The following is a 25,061-nucleotide window of genomic DNA, read 5'->3' as shown; positions in this document are numbered from 1 at the left end:
TCAACTTCTGATTTGTATGCCTTAAATTTTTGCAAAGCTTCACCTTTTGAGTGTAACAAGAAAACATGACAGTATCTACTATAATCATCAATGAAAGTCAGAAAGTACTTTTTACCACCCAAAGTAGGAGTACTATGCAAATCACATACATCACTATAAATAAGATCCAAGATTTTAGATGATCTTTCAACTTTAGGAAACGAATTTCTTGTGATTTTCGTTAGCATGCATGTTTTGCATTTTTCATCAATCTTATCACAATATGGCAGCAAATCAAGTCTCATCATTTCATGCATTCTTTTGTAATTAACATGGCCAATCGTATTATGCCACAATTCAAAAGAAAACTCAACCAAATACGCAGAAATAATATCACTTTTATTATTTCTAATAGCAAGTACATTTAACTTAAACATTCCATTGCAAAGATAACCCTTGCCTACAAACATACCACCTTTAGACAAAATAAATTTGTCAGACTCAAACACAAGTCTAAAGCCAAATTTATTTAACAGCCCAGCCGACACCAAGTTCTTCCTAACTTCTGGTACATAAAACACATTTGTCAAGGTTACAACATTTTCGGAAGTAAATTTTAATTCTACTTCTCCAATGCCTTGAACCGGAATTGTAGCAGAATTTCCCATGTAAACAACGGTGCTTTCATCCACCGGTTTCATGGACTTGAAGAACGTTCTATTGTTGCACACGTGTCACGTAGCTCCAGAATCAACCCACCAAGCAAAATCATCTTCAATCATATTGATTTCAGATATCATTGCTACAAGATTTTTGCTTGTGTTTTGGGAAAACTCTTGCTTCTTTTTCTTGTTTTGAAGAATCTTGCATTCGGACTTGTAGTGTCCCTCTTTCTTGCAATAGAAGCATTGTCCCTTTTTTCTTTTCTTGGATTGATTCTTGGGTTGTTGGCCCTTCTTGCTTCCTTGAGACTTTTCAGTTTGCCTCTCTTCAATCACATGCACTTTTGAAGTAGAATCTTTGTTCTCTTCAAGGATTTGACTATCCTTCTTTTCTTGCATGCGAATTTCCTCTTCTACTCGAAGAGATTTAGCAAGAATCTCAAGAGAGATATCCTCTTTCTTATGTTTGAGGTCTCTTTTGAAATCTTTCCAAGAAGGTGGTAACTTATCTATTATAGAGCAAACAATAATGGTTTCATCCATGTGTAGATTGTGTTGTGTGAAGTGATTAAGAAACCGTTCAATCTCACTAAATTGCTCCATAACAGACTTATTATCTACCATTTTATAATTATTAAAAGACGAGACAAGAAACTTCTTACTTGTAGCATCTTCTTGCATGTACTTGGACTCCAATCGATCCCAAAGTTCTTTGGCGGTAGTAATTGAATGGTAGACATCGAACAGGTTGTCACTCATGATATTGAGAATGTGACCACGGCATATTTCATCGTCGTTCTCCCATTTCTAACGGTTTTGGATGTCTTCAAGAGTTTCTTCATCGGGATTGATCAATGATTTTGGTGTGGTCAAAACATAGACCACTTTGAGTGCAGTGAGAAGGAAACGAACACGTTTTTGCCAACGAACGAAATTCCCTCCATCAAACCTCTCGAGCTTGACAATATTGGATGCCAAATCTTTCAAGGTACCAGCCATTGTAGAGTATAAATAAAGCCTAAAGATTGTTAGGTAAAAGGCAAAGAATTGGCAACTATTGTGACAAGAATTGGCTTCAAATCGTGATAAAAATTAGTTTCCTTTAGACTTTATTTGTCCGGTATAACGTGCAATAACCTTGGACAAATATCCTTTAGGATAAGATGAAGTTTTGTTTGTCTTAAACTCTTGCACAAAGCAAGACAAACCCTTTGTGAACTAAGGAGTGCTTTTGAGAGAGTAAGGATAGTAGGCAAGTGATTTTCTGCAGCAAATCACTCTCTACTTGACCTCTTTATATAGGAAGATTGTTTAGGAAACAAAAGATCTCATTAAACACTTGTATGAATAGATTCAAAGTATTGTGTATGAATAGATTCAAAGTATTGTGTACACATTCATGCACTTTAATTCATGCATCTCATGATCATTTAGATCAAAACATGAATCTATTCAATAATTCCCATATACATGAATACATTCATAAATGAATGTACTTTTTAGAAACATTCACAATACTATACATGTACCAAAAATTAATGAATATACATTAATTACATGTATGTACATCATACAAATTTTGAAAAGTTTCCAACAATTAATACCCTAAACTACTAGTTTGACCTGTATACTTGCAGTCAACGGGTATAAATTGGAATTAAACTTGCTCTTATATCAAAAAATCCATCAATGCATATAGTAACTTTTATAGTTTTTCATGATGAACTTTAATATTTCGTAACCTTCTTGTTTTTAATGTCACAGCTTATTTTTTTCCAACCTGTTAGGATCCAAACACGAAACAAACAACTATTGAGATATTAAATATACAACAATTTGATGACAAATAAGTCACAAGTATGAAAGATAAACGACATACAATATTTAACGTGGTTCGACTCCACCATTGAGTCTACGTCCACGGAGGAAAACTCGTTCTTTATTATGAGCGAAAAATCCTATATAAAAATACAACTTGAATCCAATCTCAACCCTTGTATACCATCTAAAATTCTATATAAAAATACAACTTGAATCCAATTCCAACCCTTGTATACCATCTCTCATTTCTGAAAAACTCTCTCTCGCCCTATGTATAAGGCTCATGATGTTCTTGTGTGTTCTTGTGAGTCCCTTGTATATCTCTTGTGTGTCTCTTGTATGTTCCTTCGTTGTATGCCAATCCACCTATTTATAGGAACATTATTTGGCCAAAACTCATATAACAATAGGAAACCAGTATTAATTCCTACACTTGTACAGAATAAGAAATAACTTCTTAATTCTAAACAAAGGAAAAATCCTTAACCATTATTAAGCTTTGGACGTTCCACCAACCAACTTGAATTCTCCTTCACTAGTCAACTCCATTAATAAAAACTAGTAATTCATGATTGACATCGATGTGAATTATTATCATCCAAGTCCTTCGAGAAGTTTTTGGTGGCTCCTTATAGCCAAAAGAGGCTGAAACTATTGCCTCTACCAGTGTTGCAAACGCTCCGCGGTTTGTTACGCTATGCTAACTGAGAATTATGCAATTTTTTTTAAGTGTCAGTTTATTGGATCAAAAGGTCTCATAGCCTTATAAAACTAACCATTTTTATTATATATTTCTGATTCTCATAAATATTCTACTTTTGAAATTTATCTCTTTCCTGTCACTTAAATTTCACATATATATTCATAGTTGATGGCTTAGTCATATTTCCCGTTTGCATTTATTGGTAATTGTTTCTTCACTTGAAACTAAATCTTCGCCTGTTTTCTGCGGCTTATAATTCAACATCTACAGTAATTTAATTAGAAGATTCTGAACTGTATTTATAGTAACACAAGGCAAACTGCTTGGACAGCATAGGAGACAATAGCTCAGTCACCTTCATCAGAGATCGTGTAGCATTGGACGGTTCGAGATCGGTGGTCCACAGCTTAATAATGTCTAAGGACAGGTTAACTAGACTTTGTGTGAAAGATGAGGAAGGAATCAGATAAGTTACAGCAGTTTTCATACCCAACTTCATCTGGTATTGTATTTGCTTTAGTATGTGATAAGCAACCATAACCTGCCAATATAAATTGGCTCAATTGATAAGAACGGATAACTTTCTGGCTAATTGAATCGACTGATGATATAAAGGTTACGTTAGTGAGTGATCTGTAAGAATCTCTATAAACCATTTATTATCCTAGAGGCATGCACTGACTTGTGATAGCAACCGTGCCGAATGCACCCAAACTTTTACTTATTAAAAAAAAACCATATTGTATTTGCAATGAAAAGTCTAGCCAACCAATCCACATCTGTTATCCGGAGCTCCCATAACCCCACTTGAACCCTCATTCAATACCAGAATCCAATTATGCTAATCAATAGTTCATGGGAAAAAACAAAAAGAAAAATCTCAACTGTTCATAGTCATTCAATTTCGTGGAAGCTTTTTTACGTGGAAAAAAAACGCAAAAATGACTAAAATGACTGAAGCTATTATCTTTGATGTTGTGTAAACACTTAGTTGATTTTATCACATGCTAACTTAGGTTCAATCCAAATCATTTTGTTTTTTAGCCAATTCAATTTAAAATGATTTAATTGCATTTAAGAAACTAATCCTCTTTATTTTATATCTCGCTAATACTTATAATATGTCTGTTTTCGAACTTTCTCTTCTTTATTAAGCATTATTGCCGCTATAATCCAAGTGGACGGCTCAATTAATCATATTCTCTATATGCTTTGATCACTGTTCAGGACTTCCTCACCATATCATATTGTTAGGATTCCTTTATCTACTTCTTGTGCTTCCAAATATACATCTAGATAGGTTTTAATTTTTAACTAAGCTGAGTTTTCAAACTCAAGACTGAAGCTTTACCAATTGATGAATTAAATTTTAGCAAAATGCCCAAAAAAGGTAAGGGGATGCATCTCCTGTTTGATAATGTTGCAGTAGAAAATAAATTCAATATACTAATTTTATAGCTTAATGGAACCAATGTTGAATAAGAGATTTTTAATATTAAAAAAAATACAAAACCGAAAGATTTGATAAATGAAAGTGAAAAACCAGATATCTCATCTTTGATTTCCCTTTTAACAAGGAAACATCATGCTCGATTTTATCTAATATATCCCCCAAAAAAACAAATTCACATTTGATTTTTTTTACAAAACAAAATAAATTTTTAGTAATGAAACAACTTCACATTTGATAAAAGCTCTCAAAAATCAAAATCATACTACCAGTAACAGTTGCCAAGTTGTTATCTAAGATGGACATCTAAAAAGGAGCCCTTGGCAGCGGCTCTTTCCAAAAGGTCGAGCTAATTCAATATAATGGGCTTCTGATGACACCACAAATTGGGCCCGCAACCAACCTGTGGCAGCCCCCCGCCACTCATCAACAAGCGGCCAGTGGCTGTAAGAGAGGCTGCGACTAGGGATGGCAAAGGAGCGGGGTTGGGGTAGAGGACACCTCCCCCAACCCCTCGCCTGTTGTATTTTAATTTTTCCAGCCCCCGTCCCGCCCCGCTTCCCCTGCGGGGGCACTCGTGGGGTTAGAAAAATTGTATTATATAATTTCATTATAATTAAATTTGAGCAAATAATCAAGTACTAAAATATCAACACATCACCAAATTATTATTCATTGTAATTTCACAATTGAAACTCATAAAAATAGTTAAACAAAGGTTATTTGAATACAATCTAATATGATAAAACAAATATAACTAAAATAATCAAGTTTTCACTTTTGATACAAATACAATCACTAAATTATTATTGTGTTTTATTTAGAAAAAAGTGTTATTGTATTAAGTGTAGTTAGAAATTTAACATAAATAATTAATAATTTTTATTAATAAACATGTATAATTAGCAGTATAATTGATAATATCATTATATATATATAATTATGTGTATATATATATATTTTTTTTCAAACGGGTGGCGGTGCGGGGGAGTATACTCCCAACCCCCCCGCCCCGTTTCTAAACGGGGGGAAAAATTTTCCCTCTTCCACCCCAATGACCCCCCCGGGGCGGGTGCCCGTCCCCGCTGCGACCAAGAGTTGGTGCCACAGCAACAGCAGCCACACTCAGCATTTGAATTTTTCTGGATCTTGAAGACTAATTTCAAATAGTCCAAATCAGTCGAGCTAAATTAGCCTGATTTGAACCATCAAATGCACCCGACGGTGGCACTCATAGTGCCATAGTAGTTGGTTTAGTTGCACCTGCAAGCGCAGAGAGTCTAGACCTAAAAAGTTGGCACTAACGGTGCCATAGCAGACGGTAGTTGGTTTAGTTGTAATTTGGCTTTAATCGATAACCGATATGAAGCGATAGTTATGTTTGTAAACTCGGAGTGGGAAGTGACGACGATAAACTTAGGAATCAGGGTCAATAGATTCAATCGGTTGAGTTGGGATTCGACCGGATGACGTCACAATGACGCTATAAATATATTTTAATTATATATAAAAATAAAATGATACAAAAAATATCTCTAAACATGGTATACTTGGTGAATTTATAAATAATAAAAATAATAGAGCCATACAAATTAAATCCCTATGACTTACTTGAAAACGGCCCTCGGGGTTGGCTCGGCTGGTGTTGGGGTTATTTAGTTAGGTCCTGACACCGTATGATCAGAATTCGACTCCTGTTACCGCCTTGTGTATCTTTGGAGGGCGGGGTGCACAAGCGCAGAGGAATAGTGGGGCCAAATGGCAAAGAATACCTCTTTGTTGACAAAAAAAAAAGACTTACTTGAAAACAAATACCAATTAAGGCTGCAAACAAATAATAGAGAATGTTATGGCAAGTATGACTATCCAACCATTTGGAGGTAAAAGTGAAATACCATGAAACTCTGAGCATTCATCTCTAATACCTCAAGTTGTGGACTACTTTTGCCTTTTAGCTAGGGCTGTCAACGGTCCGGGTCTGGAACCGGACCCGACCCGGACCCGCCAACATTTGCTGAGGACGGATAGAGATATAGACCTGTGACCCGGACCCGGACCCATTTTGTCTAATAAAATTACGGGTCGGACGGAATATATCATTCCGACCCGTATCCGACCCAGACCCGTTTTAATTAACTAATAATTTAAAAAAATATATACTTATCTATAATTATTCATATCAGTAATGTATTCAGTATTCCCAAATTTGTCTAACCCTAATACCCACTCCCCACCGCCGCACCTCTCGCACCGTACATCCCTTCTGGCTTCTTCCCCTCGCACCGTAATACCCACCGTTAGTGTATCATTATTAATTGCCAATCGATGCTACTCCATTACAGATAGAGCTGGGCTGTTCATCTTTGCTTCTTCTTTTTTTTTTCTATAAAAAAAATAGTTCTTTTGGTGCATTATTAGTTCCTACCAAAATATTAGATGGACACCAAGCTACTAGAAGAAGATGGGCAATTGATAAAGAGTGGCTTCTGGGCACATTAGCCAAGACACCGAACAGACTGGAAGATTCCACCCGTTAAGAAGAGGTTTCTCTGCATTTTGCAATTGCCAAAACAAAAAAAGTATAGAGAACAATTGATGGCACCACAACGTTAAATCTGATCGGCCGAATTGATGCTGTTTAGATTTAGACCATCATTCTTGGAAAAAAAAAAGGTGAAACTTGGTGAGGAATGGTCAGATCCCGCTTGCCATGAGATTGGGTGGAGCGAGGGGAAATGTACTGTATATAACCCATAACCTACAAAATTTACTAGCAATGCCGTACATTACTTGATTCTGTATGAATGGATTTTCGACGGGCCGGGTAGGCCCGACCCGGATTTGAGACCCGTCGGGTGCGGGTCTGGTAGAAACAACAGGACCCGTCGGGTATTCGGATCGAATCCGGAATTAATGCAGTACAACGGGTCCGGATCCGAATTTATTAATTTCGACCCGGACCCGGCCCGTTGACAGCCCTACTTTTAGCCATCATACTCTGCATTACTAGTTGAGAAAGGACTTAACGCAACATCATCAACAACATAAGTGTACATTGCCTCAACCTACAGCCATGGAGGCAAAAAAAAAAAAAAAACAAGCTAACACAGTATGAGATATGAGAGATCAAATACAAGTTTGCCATGACCATCTTTGCAGCTGTCTTCCAACTTTTCTTTTGTTCTCAAAACCCAGATCTCCATTTTTTCTCTTTCTTCTTTTATTCTCAATCTTTAGCTTCCTTTTCTTATTTTAATCAAACATAAACACCATATTTTTGTTTTCATTCTCTTCTATTCCTTTGCTGTTGTTCTCTTCTTCTTCTTCTTCTTCTTGATAAAACATTATTTTGATAAAAAAAAAGATCAAACTAATGATGCCAAATACTTTTAACTCAAAAATTATTTAAAAAATTGTTGTTTTTCAAGAAATTTGTAACAATTGATAGTGTAAGGAACTAAAGTGTTATAATTGTAATATACAAGGGCAAATTAGAAATTGCTGATAATTTATTGGTGGATATTACAATTTACCCACAATTCTATGTGTAATTAATGTGGCACACTGATTTTAGACATTATTTAGGAGCTATTTCGTCCATATTTCAAAATGAGAATGGGCACAGAATCATACATTCCACTTTGCATATGGGTTTTAGTTATTCTCATTACGTGTTTGGTTGGATACATGGATAATTTCATCCAAGCAATACGCTAATCCTCTTGAAACTTGTATCAAAAGTTGGGAATGGTGTGAGGCAAACTCCCATCGAATGATTCTTTTGCCAAAAATTAGGTTTGACTAGCATTAACTTTGATTGCTTTCATCACCAATTAGGTTTGCCAAAAATTAGGTTCTGTCACCAATTGGTTGAACATGGTCTCTTTGTGGGTCCCTCTTAGATTGTTTTCATGGCCGATTTTCCGATAACTCCTGCGTTAGTTTAATTAGTGGTGTGTGTGTTTCTTTAGTTCCGGAAAAAAAGACTAGCATTTACTTTGATATGAGCCATTCACCAAACACTCTCTGAAAAATATAGGGGCTATGGAAGGAAAACTTCCCCAGAAAATTAACCAGTCAATTCCCATACCACTTATTATTATTATTTTAATAATAAACCACCGATGAAACAAACCTTGATTTCATGATCACATTGATTTAACAATACATTGGGCCTATTTTTAACTGATTCTAGAAACTTGATTTTATCTTTTAATTTTTTAAAAAATATTTTGTTGTGTTCTCAACAGATTTTAGATTTTTTTAGGCCCAAAAAAACTAAAAATTAGAAGTAGGATTTGAGGTGCTTTGGATTTTGATTCTGACCTATTTTTCATGTAGACAAAATTACCTTCAAATTTCAATATAATTATTAAATTACCCAAAGATTAGATAACTTTTTATGGCCTTTTTATTTTCTTCCTTTTTCATTTCACTCCCAGATTCATTTAAGTGTCCCCTGTTTTTCTCATCTATCATTTAATCTTTATATAAAAAGTAATCAATTATATCAAAAATTATTTAGTCAGTAAAAAAATTCATTTGTGTAGCATATAAGGGCAATATGGTTGTCTTTTTGTCAAAATCAACTTTTTAACTTTTTTGAGAACAACTATGCATTTATTAAAGTAGCTTTTTTAATAGTAAATGAGAACAAACGAGTTATTCTAAAAAATTTGATTTTAAGAATCAATTTTATAAAATTAGCTTTTACAAAATCAGAATTGGTTGAGACTTGAGAACAGGCCTTTTGTACAAATATAATAGAGAGTTGAGAAGAAATATCATCTATTGGTTCATGGAGCTTAAAAAGTGGATGATTTGTTGTAATTGGGACTCTATCTCCAATAACATAAAATGGAGTGTTAATATAACATAATAAAAGGATTAGTTCTACTTTGCACCTTTTAACTATACTTCAATTCCTTTAGAGATGCTTTAGTCACTAAACTGTTAAAACTTCCCATATAAGTAGAATCTTGAATGGAATCACCAAAATTAACAAAATAATAGTAATTTGAGCAGCAGGGTTACATATTGTAAGGGCATAGAAGGAAAATCAGATTAAACAATAACAAAAAATAAAAGGGTTGAAAGGATTTCGAGAGATCCAATATGGGAATGAGGCATCTATATGTGTGTGTGTGTGTGTGTTGCAGGGAGGATTTTTAGGATGGTTAAATCAGAATGCTTCTAACTCCTCATTCTTTTTTTTTTTATATAGAATTTTGAATTTTTTAATTGTTATATATCCTTTCATGTCTTTCAAATTTTAAAAGTAAGATCTGGCTACACTTATATAGGAATTTGATTTGAAATCTATTAATGTGAGGGTAAATAAAGAGAAATTTTCACCAAACCTACTAGAAGTTAAAAAAAATAAATAACAATAATTTGCCCTTCAACTTAGTAATCCTAACTAACTGTAATATTATTTTATTATGGTTGGCCGATAGAAGAAAAATGGAGTAGGGGAAAGTTAAATAGAGGAGGTTGGGGGGGCTATCCAAGGTTTTAGGAAAATGGTGAGCCGAAAAGGATAGAAAATTGGGTGGCAAGGTTAGGGAACTAGAAGCTAACTATAGGCAAAGGAAAGGGAAGGAGTTAAAAAGTGGCCGGAAAAGTTGAAAAGAAAGATGAACTATCATAAGGTTGAACGGAGAGAGGGGAAAAGAAACAAAGACATTGTGGTGATATGACAGGAAAGATGACACTGTGATAAGAGGCCTCAAAGTCATAAAAGACAGCAAATAGCCAGTAAACATGTAAGAGAGGATGGAAAGGGTGATAATTTTTAATAATTTTTAAAACTTTTAAAACACGTATAACAAAGATTTTTTAAATCTATTAAAGTTTATGAAGAAAACTATTCTATGGGCATTGAACAATTTTAGAATTACAAGATAGAAAAAAAAATTTCAAAATTGTGGAAAATAAATTAGTTATAATTTATATTTTTAATATTAAAAATTTTCATATATGGTTATAACATGAAATATTAATAAATAGGTTTACAATAGCTCTAACATGTAAATCATTATAAATTAAATGATTTTATTCAAATTGTTATCATATATTGATTGACAATAGGTAAACAAATTTTGATTTCAACTTATTTAAGATATTAAAATTAAGAAAGTCCATTTTGTATTTACGAAATAAACTTCTTTTTAACATGTTAAGCATACACTTTCTTGAATATTTTTGCTTTTTTCATGCACTTTATTCTATAATATAATATATAAGTATATTAGAATTATTTTGAATTGAAATATAAATCTCTGCATAGTATGGATCAGAATACCAGTGTCCAAATTTAGAGTTTAGGGACTAAAATGTCTTAATTTAGATTGTAGGAACTAAAGATGGAATTGCGGTATAATTGAACCCCCATAACTAAATTCTCACCGATTGAAAAGGTAAAGCAATATTACACCAAGATGGCTACATGAACATCGTCTCTTTCTCTTGTGGGTCCTCCTTAAATCGATTACGTGGCCGATTTTTCGATTAACTTCTGTGTTTCTCCGTTTGATAACACTAAATCTGAATTCTGAATTCTGAACTCTGAATTCTGAATACTGAAATAATTAATTTGCTGAATTTTAAGCACTGAAAAGAGATATATGAATGTCTGAATCTTAATGCTGAATCTATTTATACTGTTTGATAAATATTCAAAACTTAATGCTTAATAAGCTAAATTGTACAATTTTGCCCTTCTATCTTTTAATCCAAAAAGGAAATAGAACCTATGATTTAATTAACTTAAAATTGTTAGGTATGAAAATGACAATGATTGTGAAGAGCAATGCATACAATGACAATGTTTTTTTGTGTGGGAAAAGGGTATGGTTTCATCGTTTTGAGAATGGAAAAAGGAGTTTTTAATACTCCAAAAGCACGTTCAATTACATTTCTCAATCTTGCATGTGCTTGGTTAAAGCGTTCTTCTTTTGATCTTGGACGAGAAGCATTTCGAAAATCAGACAACCAATATCTAATATTTCGATATGGTGTCATAAAGTCACGTGTGTGTGGATAAGCTGCATCACATAAATAATATTTATCTGCACAAAAAAAATATCAAAATATAAATGTTTGTGGATGAAAATTACTGCAAAACAATATTATTGTTAAAAAAAAATTTTGAATAGAGAATATCAGGTTGTTTTGTTTAATTAAATAAGGATTTTGAATAGGGAATATTAGGTTGTTTAATTAAATAAGGATTTTGAATGTAATTAACAAACAGGGATATATTTGGTAGATAAGATAAAGTAGTTAAAGTAAATCTCTTGACTCTTATCAAATTAAGCATTCAGCTACGATTCTTGTGCTGAAAAAAATACATACAAATTCAGCACCACTTAATAAGTTCAGCAGGTGAATTTTTATTTATCAAACACCCACAACATCTGAATGTCTGAATGAATTCAGTTTCAGCACTTTTTTATGTTATCAAACAGGCACTTAGTCTAATTAGTGGTGTGTGTTAATTTCGTTTACGGAAAACAGCTACATGAAAACATAGAGTACTTTCTACTTTCTAGTTGGGGATAATTGCAGAAACCTCCCTTGAAGTTTCTGACATTTGCACTAACCTTTTCTGTGATTTGAAAAATTACACTAACCTTCCCTGAGGTTATTAATCCTTTGCAAATTCAGTCCAAATGATTAAAATATTATTTTAGGGAGTGAAATTAGAATTTTTTATCAAATTTGTCCTTTGTACTATATGTCCAATGAATGACAAAATACTACAAATCAATTAACAATTAATAAACTTTAAGGAGTATAGTTTATAGACAAATATACATTACCTATTTACAGTACCAGCTCTTTATGGGTATTTTACTTTCAAACATTTAATTTAATACAAATATTTAATCTCAAATACATATTTGTATTTACTTTCAAATATTTAATTTTTGTTAAATACAAAAACTACCAATCTCTCTTCCGTAAAAATATTAATATAACACTTTTTCAATTTTAATTACAAACATTTATGTATTTAACATAAATTAAATGATTCAGAATAAAATACCCATAAAGAGCCAATACTTTACTCATGTAATGGATAGAAGTCATAAAGAATTAATACTTTATGGGTCATTTTTTAAAAAAAATATTTAATTTATATTAAATAAATAACCTACCGATTTCCTTTTTGCAAGAATATTACTGTAACACTTTTTGAATTTTACTAACAAATATTGATATATTTATCATAAATTAAATGTTTGAAAGTAAAATATCCGTAAAAAATCGGTACTTTAAATAAGTAATGCGTGTTTGCCAATAAAGAGTAGGTAACTATTTAAAGTATCGGTTCTTTAAGGGTATTTTACTTTCAAACATTTAATTTAATACAAATATTTACGTTCAAATACATATTTGTATTTACTTTCAAACATTTAATTTTTTTTTAAATACAAAACCTACCAATCTCTCTTCCGTAAAAATATTAATATAACATTTTTTTTCAATTTTAGTTACAAACATTTATGTATTTAACATAAATTAAATGATTCAGAATAAAATGCACATAAAGAGCGAATACTTTACTCGTGTAATGGATGAAAGCCATAAAAAATTAATACTTTATAGGCTATTTATTTTTTTAAAAAATATATTTAATTTATATTAAATAAATAACCTATCGATTTTCTTTTTATAAGAATATTACTATAACAATTTTTGAATTTTACTTACAAATATTGATATATTTATCATAAATTAAATATTTGAAAGTAAAATACTCGTAAAGAGTTGGTACTTTAAATAAGTAATGCGTGTTTGTCCATAAATTATACTCCTTAAAATTTATTAATTATTAATTGATTTATAATACTTTGTCATTCATTGGATATGTAGTACAAAGGGCAAATCTGGTACAAAATTCTAATTTCACTCCCTAAAATAATATTTTAATCGTTTGGACTAAATTTGCAAAGGATTAGTAACCTCAGGGGAGGTCAGTGTAATTTTTCAAACCATAAGGGAGGTTAGTGCAAATGTCAGAAACCTCAGGGGAGGTTTCTGACATTATCCCTTCCAGTTTCTACATCCTGAGGTTTCTTTGTGATTTCTAAGTAACTTCCGAGAATTCTGCTTGAAGGTTGCTTAAAATATCGCTTTTGGGTCCGCCTAGCTTTTTCTTATGGTGTTTTAGGAGTTGAGTTGGGATCGGGGTTAAATGGGCTATGTGCATAAAAGAGAAGATAAAGAGAGTTAAACTCACCTAAGTGATTATGCTTTGGATAAAAGTCAGAAGTTGGTGATGGTGGATTCTTGGATTGGTGCCTCTGTAGTTGTTCTGAAATCTGGCGTCTGAATGTGACTTCATCAGATGCCTAAATTGAGTTTGGCACCAAGAGCTACGGATGGGGTTCCTATTACTTTAGAGTTGTTGAATCTTTTTGCTTAATTCAGTTGTTACTCAGTAATCCAATGGATATAGAGAAGGGAAACAGTGTATCTTCTGCTGGCCATGAGGTAGACGAAAGTGGCAGATTCTTCAGTTTTACTCAACTAAGTGGTAGTCTTCAAAAGCTTTTGCATGATGCTGAGTTTGACTACAGTGATGCGGAGATTGTTGTCGAAGGAACTTCTGTGGGTGTAAATCGCTGTATTTTGGCTTCACGAAGTCCATTTTTCCATGAATTGTTTAAGAAGGGTAATGATACTGGCTCTGCAAATGAAAGTAAACCAAACTATGTCATAGAAGAACTGGTGCCCCATGGCAAGATAGGATATGAAGCATTTTTGGTTTTCTTGAATTATGTTTATACTGGAAAGCTCAAGCCTTCTCCACTAGAGGTTTCAACATGTGTTGATGAGTCTTGTGCTCATGATGCGTGTGCCCCTGCAATTAACTATGCAGTGGAGCTTATGTATGCTTCTGCTACATTTCAAATGGAAGAACTAGTTCTGGTTGTTCAGGTGAGCTTTAATGGCCAATCCGGTTAATTTCCTTATGCTAGGTCAGTCTGCTTGTGCTCCTTTTCATATTTGGAAGACATCTTACAAAATTTTATCCTATACTCTGGTAAATGCAGAAAAGATCAGTACTTCATTGGTTTCACAATAACTGCTAGCCATTCTAAAATCAAAAGATTCTCTAATCATAAATGAGCAGATGATACATTAGGCCCACATAGATAATGATTTCTTGGATTCAATTTCTAGTTCACTCCTGGCATCCATCCAATGCACGAATCAAAAAAATGATTTCTTGAAGGACAGGGAAATACAATTAGAAACTTGTGCAGTGCTGTTAAAATCAGATATACTGTCAAAACATGAGATCAATGATAAATATTGTTTCCTATACCATGCTAAGTCTTTGATTATTATAAAGAACACTTCTAGAACATCTTTCCATATTATGACTTGCCGTGATTTCACACCTATATCTACATATCCACAAATATGGTGCTGAATGCTAGGAAATATAGTACAACTTCTTAGACCTTTTTGTTGACATATTTTAAACCAAGCATATTTAGAATTTTAATAGTTTTAGAAATTGATTTGTTATTTGGTAACTATATTAGATTTGGTATTACAGTGGTTTAGGAAATAGAGTTGAGTTATGTTTTGGTTTTATAGTAAGAATAGGATTTGTGGTTATGTTTTTCTATTTAAGGACTGGGAGTTCTAAGTTTGTAGTTGAGGGAAATTTGTGAATGAAGAAGAATATTTTGTTTTTTCCCATGCCTTTCTTGTTGTTTATTATTTGTAAGATTTTAATGCTACTTCCACTGCGTGATTTTTTGTGCTAACACTTTTAACTCATGAAATCATTTCCTAGCTTTTGGTTAGCTAAAATTGTCTACAGAATATGCTGTACATATAAATAAACTTGGTTTGGGACGGAATTCTGTTTCTGATTCATTATAAATAAACTTGGTTTGGGACAGAATTCTATCTCTGATTCATTTCTTGTTGACAGTCTTGGTAAGCATATTTGAGCAGGTCGCACCTGCAATTCTGTTCAAGTTGAGTATTATCTTAACCTGGACCCAACTATACTTTGGCTTCCATTTTGCTTTCTTTCTCACTGAAATTATGCATTCTGTTACTAGATTACAAGCCGTAATGTATGGCTAACTGTACTCATATATTCATATCGTAGCATAGCATTAAGTTTTTGTACTCTTAGTGCTTTACTAAGTTGCATGGTGTTTTACTAAGTTGCATAGGGTTTCCATTCAAGCTTGTTATGTGCTTCACATTAAGTATGTCTCTCTCTCTGCATTAACGTATCAACTAGTTAATTCTTGTTCATTTATCTTGTTCCCAGTTTGTAGGGAAGGTTACAGATATTTCTTTTTGCTATTATCACCTTACCAATCTGGTTTACATCAATTTTTTTTTAAAAAAAAATTGTTTCTGATGCATGTTTCTTTTGGATGCAGCGTCGGCTTCTTAACTTTGTTGATAAGGCTCTTGTAGAAGATGCAATTCCAATAGTTGTAGTAGCCCTCCACCAGCAGTTGAATGAGCTCCTTTCATACTGTATCCAGAGAATAGCACATTCAAATCTTGATAATCTCACTCTTGAAAAACAGCTTCCACATGAAGTTCTGACAGATATTAAATGCTTCAGGAAACAACTTAACCAAGACCTGGAGCATGTCACTGGTGAAGCAAATTCAGTGTCTGACAAGAGAATCAGAAGGATACACAAAGCATTAGACTCTGGTGATGTAGAATTGTTGAAATTAATTCTGGATGAATATACTATTACCTTAGATGATGCTTTTGCTCTTCATTATGCTGCTGCGTATTGCAACCCTAAGGTTGTCATTGAGGTGCTCAATCTGGGCAATGCTAATCTCAATCTTAGAAATACTCAAGGATATACCGTACTTCATGTGGCAGCTAGGCGCAAGGATCCATTAGTGATCATCAGCCTTCTCAGCAAGGGAGCATATGTGTTAGATTCTACAATTGATGGACAATCATCAATTACAATTTGTCGGAGGTTGACTCGGCGTAAGGATTATAATGAATCAATAAAGCCTGGACAGGAAACTAATAAAGACAGATTATGCATTGATGTGTTGGAAAAAGAAATGCATAGAAATCCACTAGCTGGTACTCTGTGTATGTCATCAATTGTGGTGGGAGATGATTTGATTATGAAGCTGCTGATCCTTGAAAATAGAGGTAATATTTCTATCTATAAAGTTCAATACTGTATCCATGCCTTATTGACCCCAGTGGGACACCATCTGCTTAAAATAGGCTCCTTGAATATAATTTTTTGCATCCATTTCTGGTGGCATCAACTTTTGAAGGTTTACTTTTCAATCTGAATTTTTTGTACATGTGTTTTTGAGCCTGCATCAGTAACTATGAGCGCCACATGATGCTATAAATAAATAATACAGGCATTGTGTTGGTTCTACTTTCTTGACTTGCCTAGAGGATTGAAAAAAATGAAATGTCTGTAGTATAATCAGGAAAAGTATTGAGCCTTGACTAATTGATCAAGCAAAAGTCCCAAGTTTCATTATTTAATTGAAAATCAGGTAGTCAATGTATGATGATCTAATAAGAAACTTTCAGCCAAACTGTTGCGTTAGATGGCAACGATTGGTAAAACCTTTGCTGTTCCCTGGACATGTACCAATTTTATAAGCCTAATGCCCTGAAATTGAATCAAGCTGGAATATTTATGATTAAAGTAGCAACCAAATTTATTCTGAGATGAAACTTAACTTCTTCTGGAAACAAGTGCTTCCTTTATAATCTTTAGAGAAAGGTAAAAGTTCCCATTTTTTAGAGACGAAAAGACAATACATGGTTTTGGAGTAGAACATAACAAGAACCTGTGTAATGATTTACGTATCCTCCGGAAATACCAAGTAATACTTCTCTGTCCTTAATAGAAGGCTGAAACAATTTTATTTGTGGTTATCATCCAGTGAAAAGGTCTGATGAATTTAGCTATTATACCAATTGAAAGAATGTAATCTTGACAAGCTCAGAAAGTTCGCTTCTCATTCAACTGAAGAATCCTCTGGTAGTCCTTTAGTTGTGGTGGAGTGGTTTTTGAGTGACAGGCTCCCCTACTTGGCATCCAGTTTGCTATATTTCTTCACATGGTGATGTGTCATTAGCCTAATGATCATCTGACAAGGGTTCCAGGTGTTGTAAATTAGTCCCATCTTCCCTACTGCAGTTGCCAAAGTTTCTTTTACTGTTTTAATCATCCTTTCCTGCATCATTGAATGTAATTCCTAGAACTTCAATGTGTCCTAAAGTTTTTGGCTTCTGGCAGTGGCATTTGCACAAATATTATTTCCCCGAGAAGCTATGCTAGCAATGGAAATAGCCAATGTGCATTCAACCTCAGCACCTGAATTCTCGCATCCAAATATGATTGATTTGAATGAGATACCATATGAGCAAGTAAAACGACTTCAATTGCGGCTACAAGCCATGCAAAAATCAGGTATTTAAGATCTCGAGCATTCTTTGTATCTTGGGAAAATTAAGTGACTCTAAGTTTGATGGATTGCTAAATATCATCAACAGAGGTGGCATTGACTAGTTACATAATAATAGAGTAAATAATAGATGTCCATCTCTGGTTTTCTATCCTCTGCTAATTAATTCAAAACAAAAAAGTTAAAAACAAAACAGTTCCTTGTCTGGTGTTCTCTGATTATGCCATCGACAGCTTAGAGTTATATTTTGCAGAGATATATCAGTATTTGGCATCATTTAACTATATTTTAGGACCTTCAGATGATCATGTATATGTCATTCTTTTTCCCATTTCTTGGATAATTTGGAGCAAGCTAGAAACAACATTAGTGCTTAATGAATGCTAAATTACAAAAGCTGGTCTTCAATATTTTTAAATACTAATGATCGTCATCTTTGTTCTTTGCCTGACTAGCATTGCAATTATTGTTGCCGAGTGGAGGAGTTTTTGATCCCAATTGGAGTCAATTCCAGATCAACAACAAAAGAGGTGTCTGGGCAAAATTCTAAATTTGGATTCATATAAACAATTTGACCAAGATATTGGAGTGCTTTGTTTCTAGCCACAGGATTAAGTTGGGTGTTTAGTTTTGTAGTCATCCTAAGATGTTACAACTCTAGTTAATATATTAGTACACCTATGAACTTGTGACTTGCATCACTGTTTGTCCTGTTTATGACTAATATGCCAGCCTTCAAAAGGTACTGGATGGTGAACCGAGATTAATAAAATTGCGTACCAAAATCATTAGATTTTACAATTAGAGGTTCTGAGTACAAGTTATCATTTCTTTGGTTCATAAAGCATCATCATTGCAATCTCAGGATCTCCATCTCTGATTGCTATGTTTCTGTCTTGGCAGTGGAGATTGGTCGGCACTTTTTTCCCAATTGTTCTTTAGTTTTGGATAAATTTTTGGAGGATCACATGCAAGAGACTCTCATGTTTAATTCTCCAGAGAAGGAGCAGACTAAGAAGAAGATGCCTTACTTAGAACTCAAGCTGGAGGTAATGAATGCATCTGATGAAGACAAAGGTGAAAGTAACTGGCTGAGCATTTCAACTTCTATCTCTTCTTGTTCATCTTCTACCAAGGCTAGTGTTGACATTAATGTTAGGAAACGAAAATCAACAAGTTCAATTGATGGAGAAATGTCCACGACAATCTGCCAGAGGTTTACTCAACCAATGGATTTTAAGGAAACAACAAATGCAATGACTGGTGATATATCTATGTCATCGATGGTGCTGGCTGATGATGTGGTTATGAGGCTGCTGCTACTTGAAAATAGAGGTAAAAATTCATTAAGTGAATCTGTTCAATTTTCAGCTATGGTACATTGATGGAGAATGTTATCAGACAAGTTTAAGAAGCTTTTTAAAAGACAATCATGATCAATTTGTGCTTTTAGGTTATTTTTAGCTGAAATATTATTTAGAAAGATAGCTTTGGGTGGTTCTGGAAGTAGCTTTAGAATATTGGCAAAACTATCAAATAAGATTTTGTTAAATATCTTTTTCTAGAATGTATTTTGTTTACTTAGATTTCAAAAAGCATCTGCTTGGTTGGAGCTGTTTTTTCAAGAACATGTTTTATGTAATTCCATTGGTCTCCAACCACACTTTTATTGCACATGCATGCGTACCAAAATGGTGCTACAGTTTTCTTCCGTGCGTTTACAATGCGCTTGCAGGAGGAAGTTTAAAGACAAAGCACAAAGGCAAAATTGAAAATGAAAAGTACAAACGAAACTTATTTTGTCCAAAAGTATTAGGCAAAAGGATAAGTGACTGTTTTGAATTTTGAGGGGTACAAGTGCATTTGGATGTAAAATTGAACAGGCTGAGCAACTCCTTGGTTCATTGGAAGATCCTCTCTATTATGTTTCTGCTTCACAGAATCCAACATTTGGAATGGCAGTGGATAATAACGGCTCATTCACTCACTAAATTACTTAGTTGAATAGCTACTTAAAGAGTTCAAATATTTGCACTGTGCAGCTTAGCTTCCCAAATGATGTGTTGGATTCCCATTTTGCGCTAAATAGTTTCTTCTAATTACTGTAATTCATATAAGAGTTGTTCCCAGCTACGTTTACTTTGAGTTAATTTGCAGCTTCCATTATACGAGCATTACTTCCCTCTGAAGTCAAGCTGGCAATGGAGATAGCAGATACAGATTCATCCTCAGAGTTTCACACCTTTTCAGCATCCAGCACCTTGTGCGGAAACTTGAAAACGGTCGACTTGAACGAAAGTCCGTTGGAGCAAGAAAAACGACTTCAAGCTCGGTTACAGGCCTTGGGAAAAGCAGGTAGTGAAGCCCATAAGTCCTCTTCAAAGCATTGGAAATATAAGTTGTTGGTCTTTATTTTTGTTAGGAAATGGTCATAGTTCCTAGAGACTACAATTTAGATGGAAGGTCTCCATTGTTGTGGAAATCATTATTCACCAATCATGGTTCAGAAATCTACCGTTTTATGGCATTCTTGTATTTCATCTTGCAATGTTGTAGACACACTCTTTTTTCCTCTAATTTTGGAATATATGAAAAATATCCTGATGATTCACGGCATACTTAAACAGTCCATGTTCATTATCTAGATGTCAATCTCAGAGTGAAAATATGAAGCACGTTAAGAAAAGATTTGGTTGGTAAAGCAACTCGGTAAAGTGCAGTAGTCATTTTACTCAATAAATTTTGAACTCACTAAAGTTCATCGTCATAAGTTCAAAAGTTGACATTTTACTTCTGTGTTGCACATTTGATGGCAGTGGAGAAGGGTCGCCAATTTTATCCCAGTTGCTGTGAAGTTCTTGGCAGGTTTCTGGAAAATGATGCAGAGGATGTAAGAATCAAAGAAATTAAGGAGGAGATCACTAAGGCATTTGAGACAGAAAGCTAGAATTCACTCAACACACTTTTCCGCACCTTCACCAAGTGAAACCGGTGAACCCCCTTTCTCTTCTGAAGTTATATGTTTGTTCTTTTCCCTTACATTTATCTATGTATTTTGTTTTGGGTTTTTTAAGCCTCTTTGTCATCTGAAATTTTGGCAACAATTTGTTAGATACTGACTTCTTGTTGGAGAAGTTCGGAAAGCTGCTGAAAGGAATTAATATAACAAGTAAAAGACAAACCATGGGACTCGATGAGGCAATGATGGCATTCAATAATATAGATAAAGATAGGAATTTCTCATCATCATCTTCTTCTGGCACAATATCTAGTGTGAATCAAGGTGCTGGCCGTGGGAAAAGATCATTGTGCTAAATTTGGTTCTTCATGAGCATGGGAACATTCATTGCCATCTGTTTCAAGCTCAAATACAGCCTATGGCTTACTAAAATCAAGTTTTTCTTCTTGTAAACGTATGATAATAGATCATGAACTAGCTGTATTAATCTATATTAATCCCAGGTATGCTATCAATGTCCCTTTTCTTCTAGGTGTTTTTAGCTTACAAGAGCACGATAATGAAATTATGAACTTGCTATAATCTGATTCTTTTGCTATTTGACTTGAATCTCTTTGCGCATCCATAAAGCCAATCTTTCTTTTGATTAGGCATTGCATAGAACTCTAGAGTTCAAAAGTTATGCATGCAAACGACATACACGTGGATCTAGGAAGAGTCAAGTTTAGTTGCCTTACTGATGCAAATAAAGAGGTCCTAATTGAAGTCATTGCCACCATGAGGGGAGGAGAAAGATAGCAACTAGAGCTTTCATTAATTATCAGTTCTAAAGGAAGTGATAGTTGGGATCTGCCCTATGTTATTTTACTTAGTTGATGTAGGCACCATTATTTGCATGAATCATAGTCACGAATAAAGCTCAATTCTTTGTTGGTGTTTTCCATTGTCTACAGTGTTAATTGAGGTTTTGAATATTTGGAGGGAGATTAACACTCTTCTTTAGTGAAAATCTTTGTCATCTTTCATGATATTGACAGATGCAAGGAAAGGAGAAAATAGAGAAGACAATTTTTTTGCAATATATATAGGCCCTATTTGGAAAGTGAGTTTTTTAGGAGTTTGTCTAAAACTTTATTATAACTTACTGTAGAAGTTTTTAAAAATTTTTTTGAAAAGTCTAGATTTTTGAATATTTTGAAGTGTATAGTTTAAAATTTTTGAGAAATTTTTGAGGTTACTGTAGCTAAAGTTTTTAAAAACTTACAGCCGACGAACTTGAGAAAACACTTGGGTAGGTCAGCTTTTTAGGAGTGTTTTTTAAGCTTGAACCATAGGGTGATCAGACACCTGGTCGAATCATGATTTGTTTGGTTAAACCAGCCATGTCGTTCAGTTTGTCGAATGATAGCAAATAAAAATCCTTTAGAATGATAAAGAATCCACAAGAATGGGAAGCAAGGCCGAAATTCAATTGGAAGTTTAGATGAAACCAAGGAAAAGCACTTAAAAATTACTATTAAATTGGAAATGTAATTGTACCTTTTTTAATTTTTTATGCAATGTAATGGTAAATGTATCTTCACTATTAGAAATTCAAAACATCAAAATATGACAATTAAAAAGATAAAAGCATTCTGCATTTCATTTTTTTTTCTTTTTTCAAAATTTCCAAGAGCTAATTGGGATCATCAATATATGCAAAGCAAAAATAATAAAGCAGTCAAAAAATTTCTTTTTGTCGTCTAACTTAAACACAAAAAATAAAACTGTCCAGATAATACTAATTTACATGAAGAAATCAATTTGCATAAGATTTATTAATAGTAATTACATACTCAGAAAAAGGAACAAAACTTAAACAGTAAAAATTAGACAAACATGTAGAAACAATAGATGTTAATTTCTTGAAGAAAATGAATGAGAGATTTTTAAGCACTTCAAACACTCGTGCCTAGAACGAGTAGTAGCAAGCAACCGCATAAGCTGAAATTGATTGACAACGAAAAGAAATGTGAGGAAAAAAAAAAAGACGACACAAAGCATTTAAAAAAAAAAAAGGGGAATCACAAAAAGTTGATAAGTTTGTGATTTTTATTTTACTCCATTTTATACTTGTATACTTTAAATTAGTCCGTGAATTTGCAGAACACCCAAACCAATGGAAGGGTTTTTTCAATTCGAATGGTGCTGGTCCATTTTAGTCTTCAGTGTGTACCTTAAATAGTAAATTTTGTGTGAAGTTAAATTATGTTCCAAGGGCTTCCATTAAAAATTTCTGTTCTATTTTCCTTTTTCCTATCCCATTTGAGAAGAGTTGGAGCCCCTTTTGTTCATAAATAAGGAGGTATCAATGAGATTGCTAGAAACCATCTAACATGATTTGTATAACAAAATCAGGAGGGACGTTTCATAGAAAATCACTACAATTGGCAGATCTTGCATAAGAAGCTAGACTATGTGTCAATTTGTTTGTCTCTCTTGAAACCCAATTTACATTGACACAGTTTTGATCTAGCAAATACATATGAACACCATCAATTACAGTCCTTATATATCGTCTTTTATCTCTAAGAAGCTAGATAATCGATGATGTCCACCTACAAATGTGTATTTATAACCACCTACATTACATATGGGAGTATTTCCACGAAGTATAAATCAATTCCTTAGTGAAAATTGTGATTTATTTGGATAACATATAGACAAAATTCTTGTTTGTTGTGCATGCTTGTGAATTATGCCCTTAAATAACAATATACATTTGGAATTCTTTTTTTTTTTTTTTCAGATGCAGGGGATATCCGGTCCTTCGGTCCGACTAATTCCCCTGCGGCCCGAGAGAAGAGGCCCCATCCCCTCAAACACGGTAACCATGGGACTCGAACCCTAGTGAGACTGAACAATGGTTCCTAAGGAGGCTTCTGTAACCTAGGGCTGCAAACGAATCGAGTCGCGCGAGCGGTTCGAGTCGAGTTCGAGCTGATTCGAGTCAAAATCGAGCTCGAACTCGAGCTCAAAATATTAAGCTCGAGCCGAGTATGTATATATATATATATATATATTTAAAATTTTTTTATTTTAAGTATATATATATTTTTATTTTTTATTTTAAGTATATATATATTTTTATTTTAAGTGTGTATATATTTTATTTTTTATTTTAATGGTAAAATTACATATATATCCTTAATATTTTATTATTTATTAAGAAAAATATTATTTTATTTATTTTTTTAAAAATAAAATAATTATTTTTTATTTTTTTCGAGCTCGAGGTTTAAATTGCCAGCTTGTCGAGTTCGAGCTCGAGTTCGAGTTCAATAAAATTAAGTCAAGGCTCGGTTCAATTAGGTCAAAACTCGACTCGGCTCGACTCGTTTGCAACCTTACCGTGACCAACCAAGCTGCCCATGAGAGGCACATTTGGAATTCAAATTTTGGTAATATTGATTTTTCATTTTCATTTGCTCCAATGTGTTGTGAGCGGTGAAAATTGACAATTATACCTATGTTAAGTTTGCTTCCCAGCTAGCCTCGGTGCTTCTGAGAATTTCCTACTGTATGCAAAGTAAAAGATATATTCAATCCTTTTTTTAATATAAATATACATAATGATAAGCTGTTTGGATTAGCTGTTTTTGGGAATTTGCATGCCTGTATTATTTTTTGACTCCAACAATGAAAGGCCAATTTTATCTATTTTTTATGCCTTTTTGTAGAAATTTGGTAAGTTATTCTGATGGATAATGAATTGTATCAACAAGGGTTTACTAAGTCAATTACCTTTATTGATGTTGGAAAATTTTCAAAATTGGTCAGTTGATGTCCGGCCCCAGTCTTTGGACTGGACATTGAACTAAACATCACCAGATTCTTGAATTGAACAAAATATGTGGTGACCGACGCCGGTCTTGCGATTAGACATCACCTGAAGTCAGTCTAACGGTCAGAAATTGAACGTATTTGGTACCTCTTCATGCTACAATGGTTAGTCACCTTTTGAATGGTGCTAGAACGTCTA

The 25,061-nt window shown here is 33.6% G+C and overlaps 1 protein-coding gene across 4 annotated transcripts; it reads left to right on the top strand.

Annotated features, from left to right (window-relative positions):
- The first annotated feature begins 13,712 nt into the window (after positions 1 to 13,712).
- Positions 13,713 to 21,622, top strand: LOC113689712 (BTB/POZ domain and ankyrin repeat-containing protein NPR1). Of its 4 annotated transcripts, XM_072050469.1 has the most exons (9): positions 13,713 to 14,563; positions 16,042 to 16,327; positions 16,508 to 16,795; positions 17,913 to 18,086; positions 18,537 to 18,611; positions 18,985 to 19,416; positions 20,239 to 20,436; positions 20,898 to 21,072; positions 21,194 to 21,622. In XM_072050469.1, exons 1-8 carry the CDS (start codon positions 14,072 to 14,074, stop codon positions 21,026 to 21,028), a joined length of 2,076 nt encoding a protein of 691 aa, XP_071906570.1. In that variant the 5' UTR covers positions 13,713 to 14,071; the 3' UTR covers positions 21,029 to 21,072; positions 21,194 to 21,622. The 4 variants fall into 4 exon arrangements, with proteins under 4 accessions (XP_071906570.1, XP_071906569.1, XP_027063253.2 ...); XM_072050468.1 differs by having other exon boundaries at positions 16,042 to 16,795; XM_027207452.2 differs by lacking the exon at positions 18,537 to 18,611 and having other exon boundaries at positions 16,042 to 16,795; positions 19,081 to 19,416.
- Positions 21,623 to 25,061: the final 3,439 nt, after the last annotated feature.

Source organism: Coffea arabica, chromosome 5c, assembly GCF_036785885.1.
Source record: "Coffea arabica cultivar ET-39 chromosome 5c, Coffea Arabica ET-39 HiFi, whole genome shotgun sequence".
NCBI classification, from domain to species: domain Eukaryota; kingdom Viridiplantae; phylum Streptophyta; class Magnoliopsida; order Gentianales; family Rubiaceae; genus Coffea; species Coffea arabica.
The sequence above is the reverse complement of the archived record's forward strand: the minus strand, read 5'-3'. Positions and strand labels throughout refer to the sequence as shown.

Bases quoted from the DNA above. Each gene is read 5' to 3' on its own strand.
- LOC113689712 (XM_072050468.1), top strand. From the start codon at position 14,072: ATGGATATAGAGAAGGGAAACAGTGTATCTTCTGCTGGCCATGAGGTA. The intron at 18,087-18,536 runs GTATTTAAGATC...TTGCCTGACTAG, and splicing joins ACAAGCCATGCAAAAATCAG to CATTGCAATTATTGTTGCCG. The intron at 18,612-18,984 runs GTGTCTGGGCAA...CTGTCTTGGCAG, and splicing joins CCAGATCAACAACAAAAGAG to TGGAGATTGGTCGGCACTTT.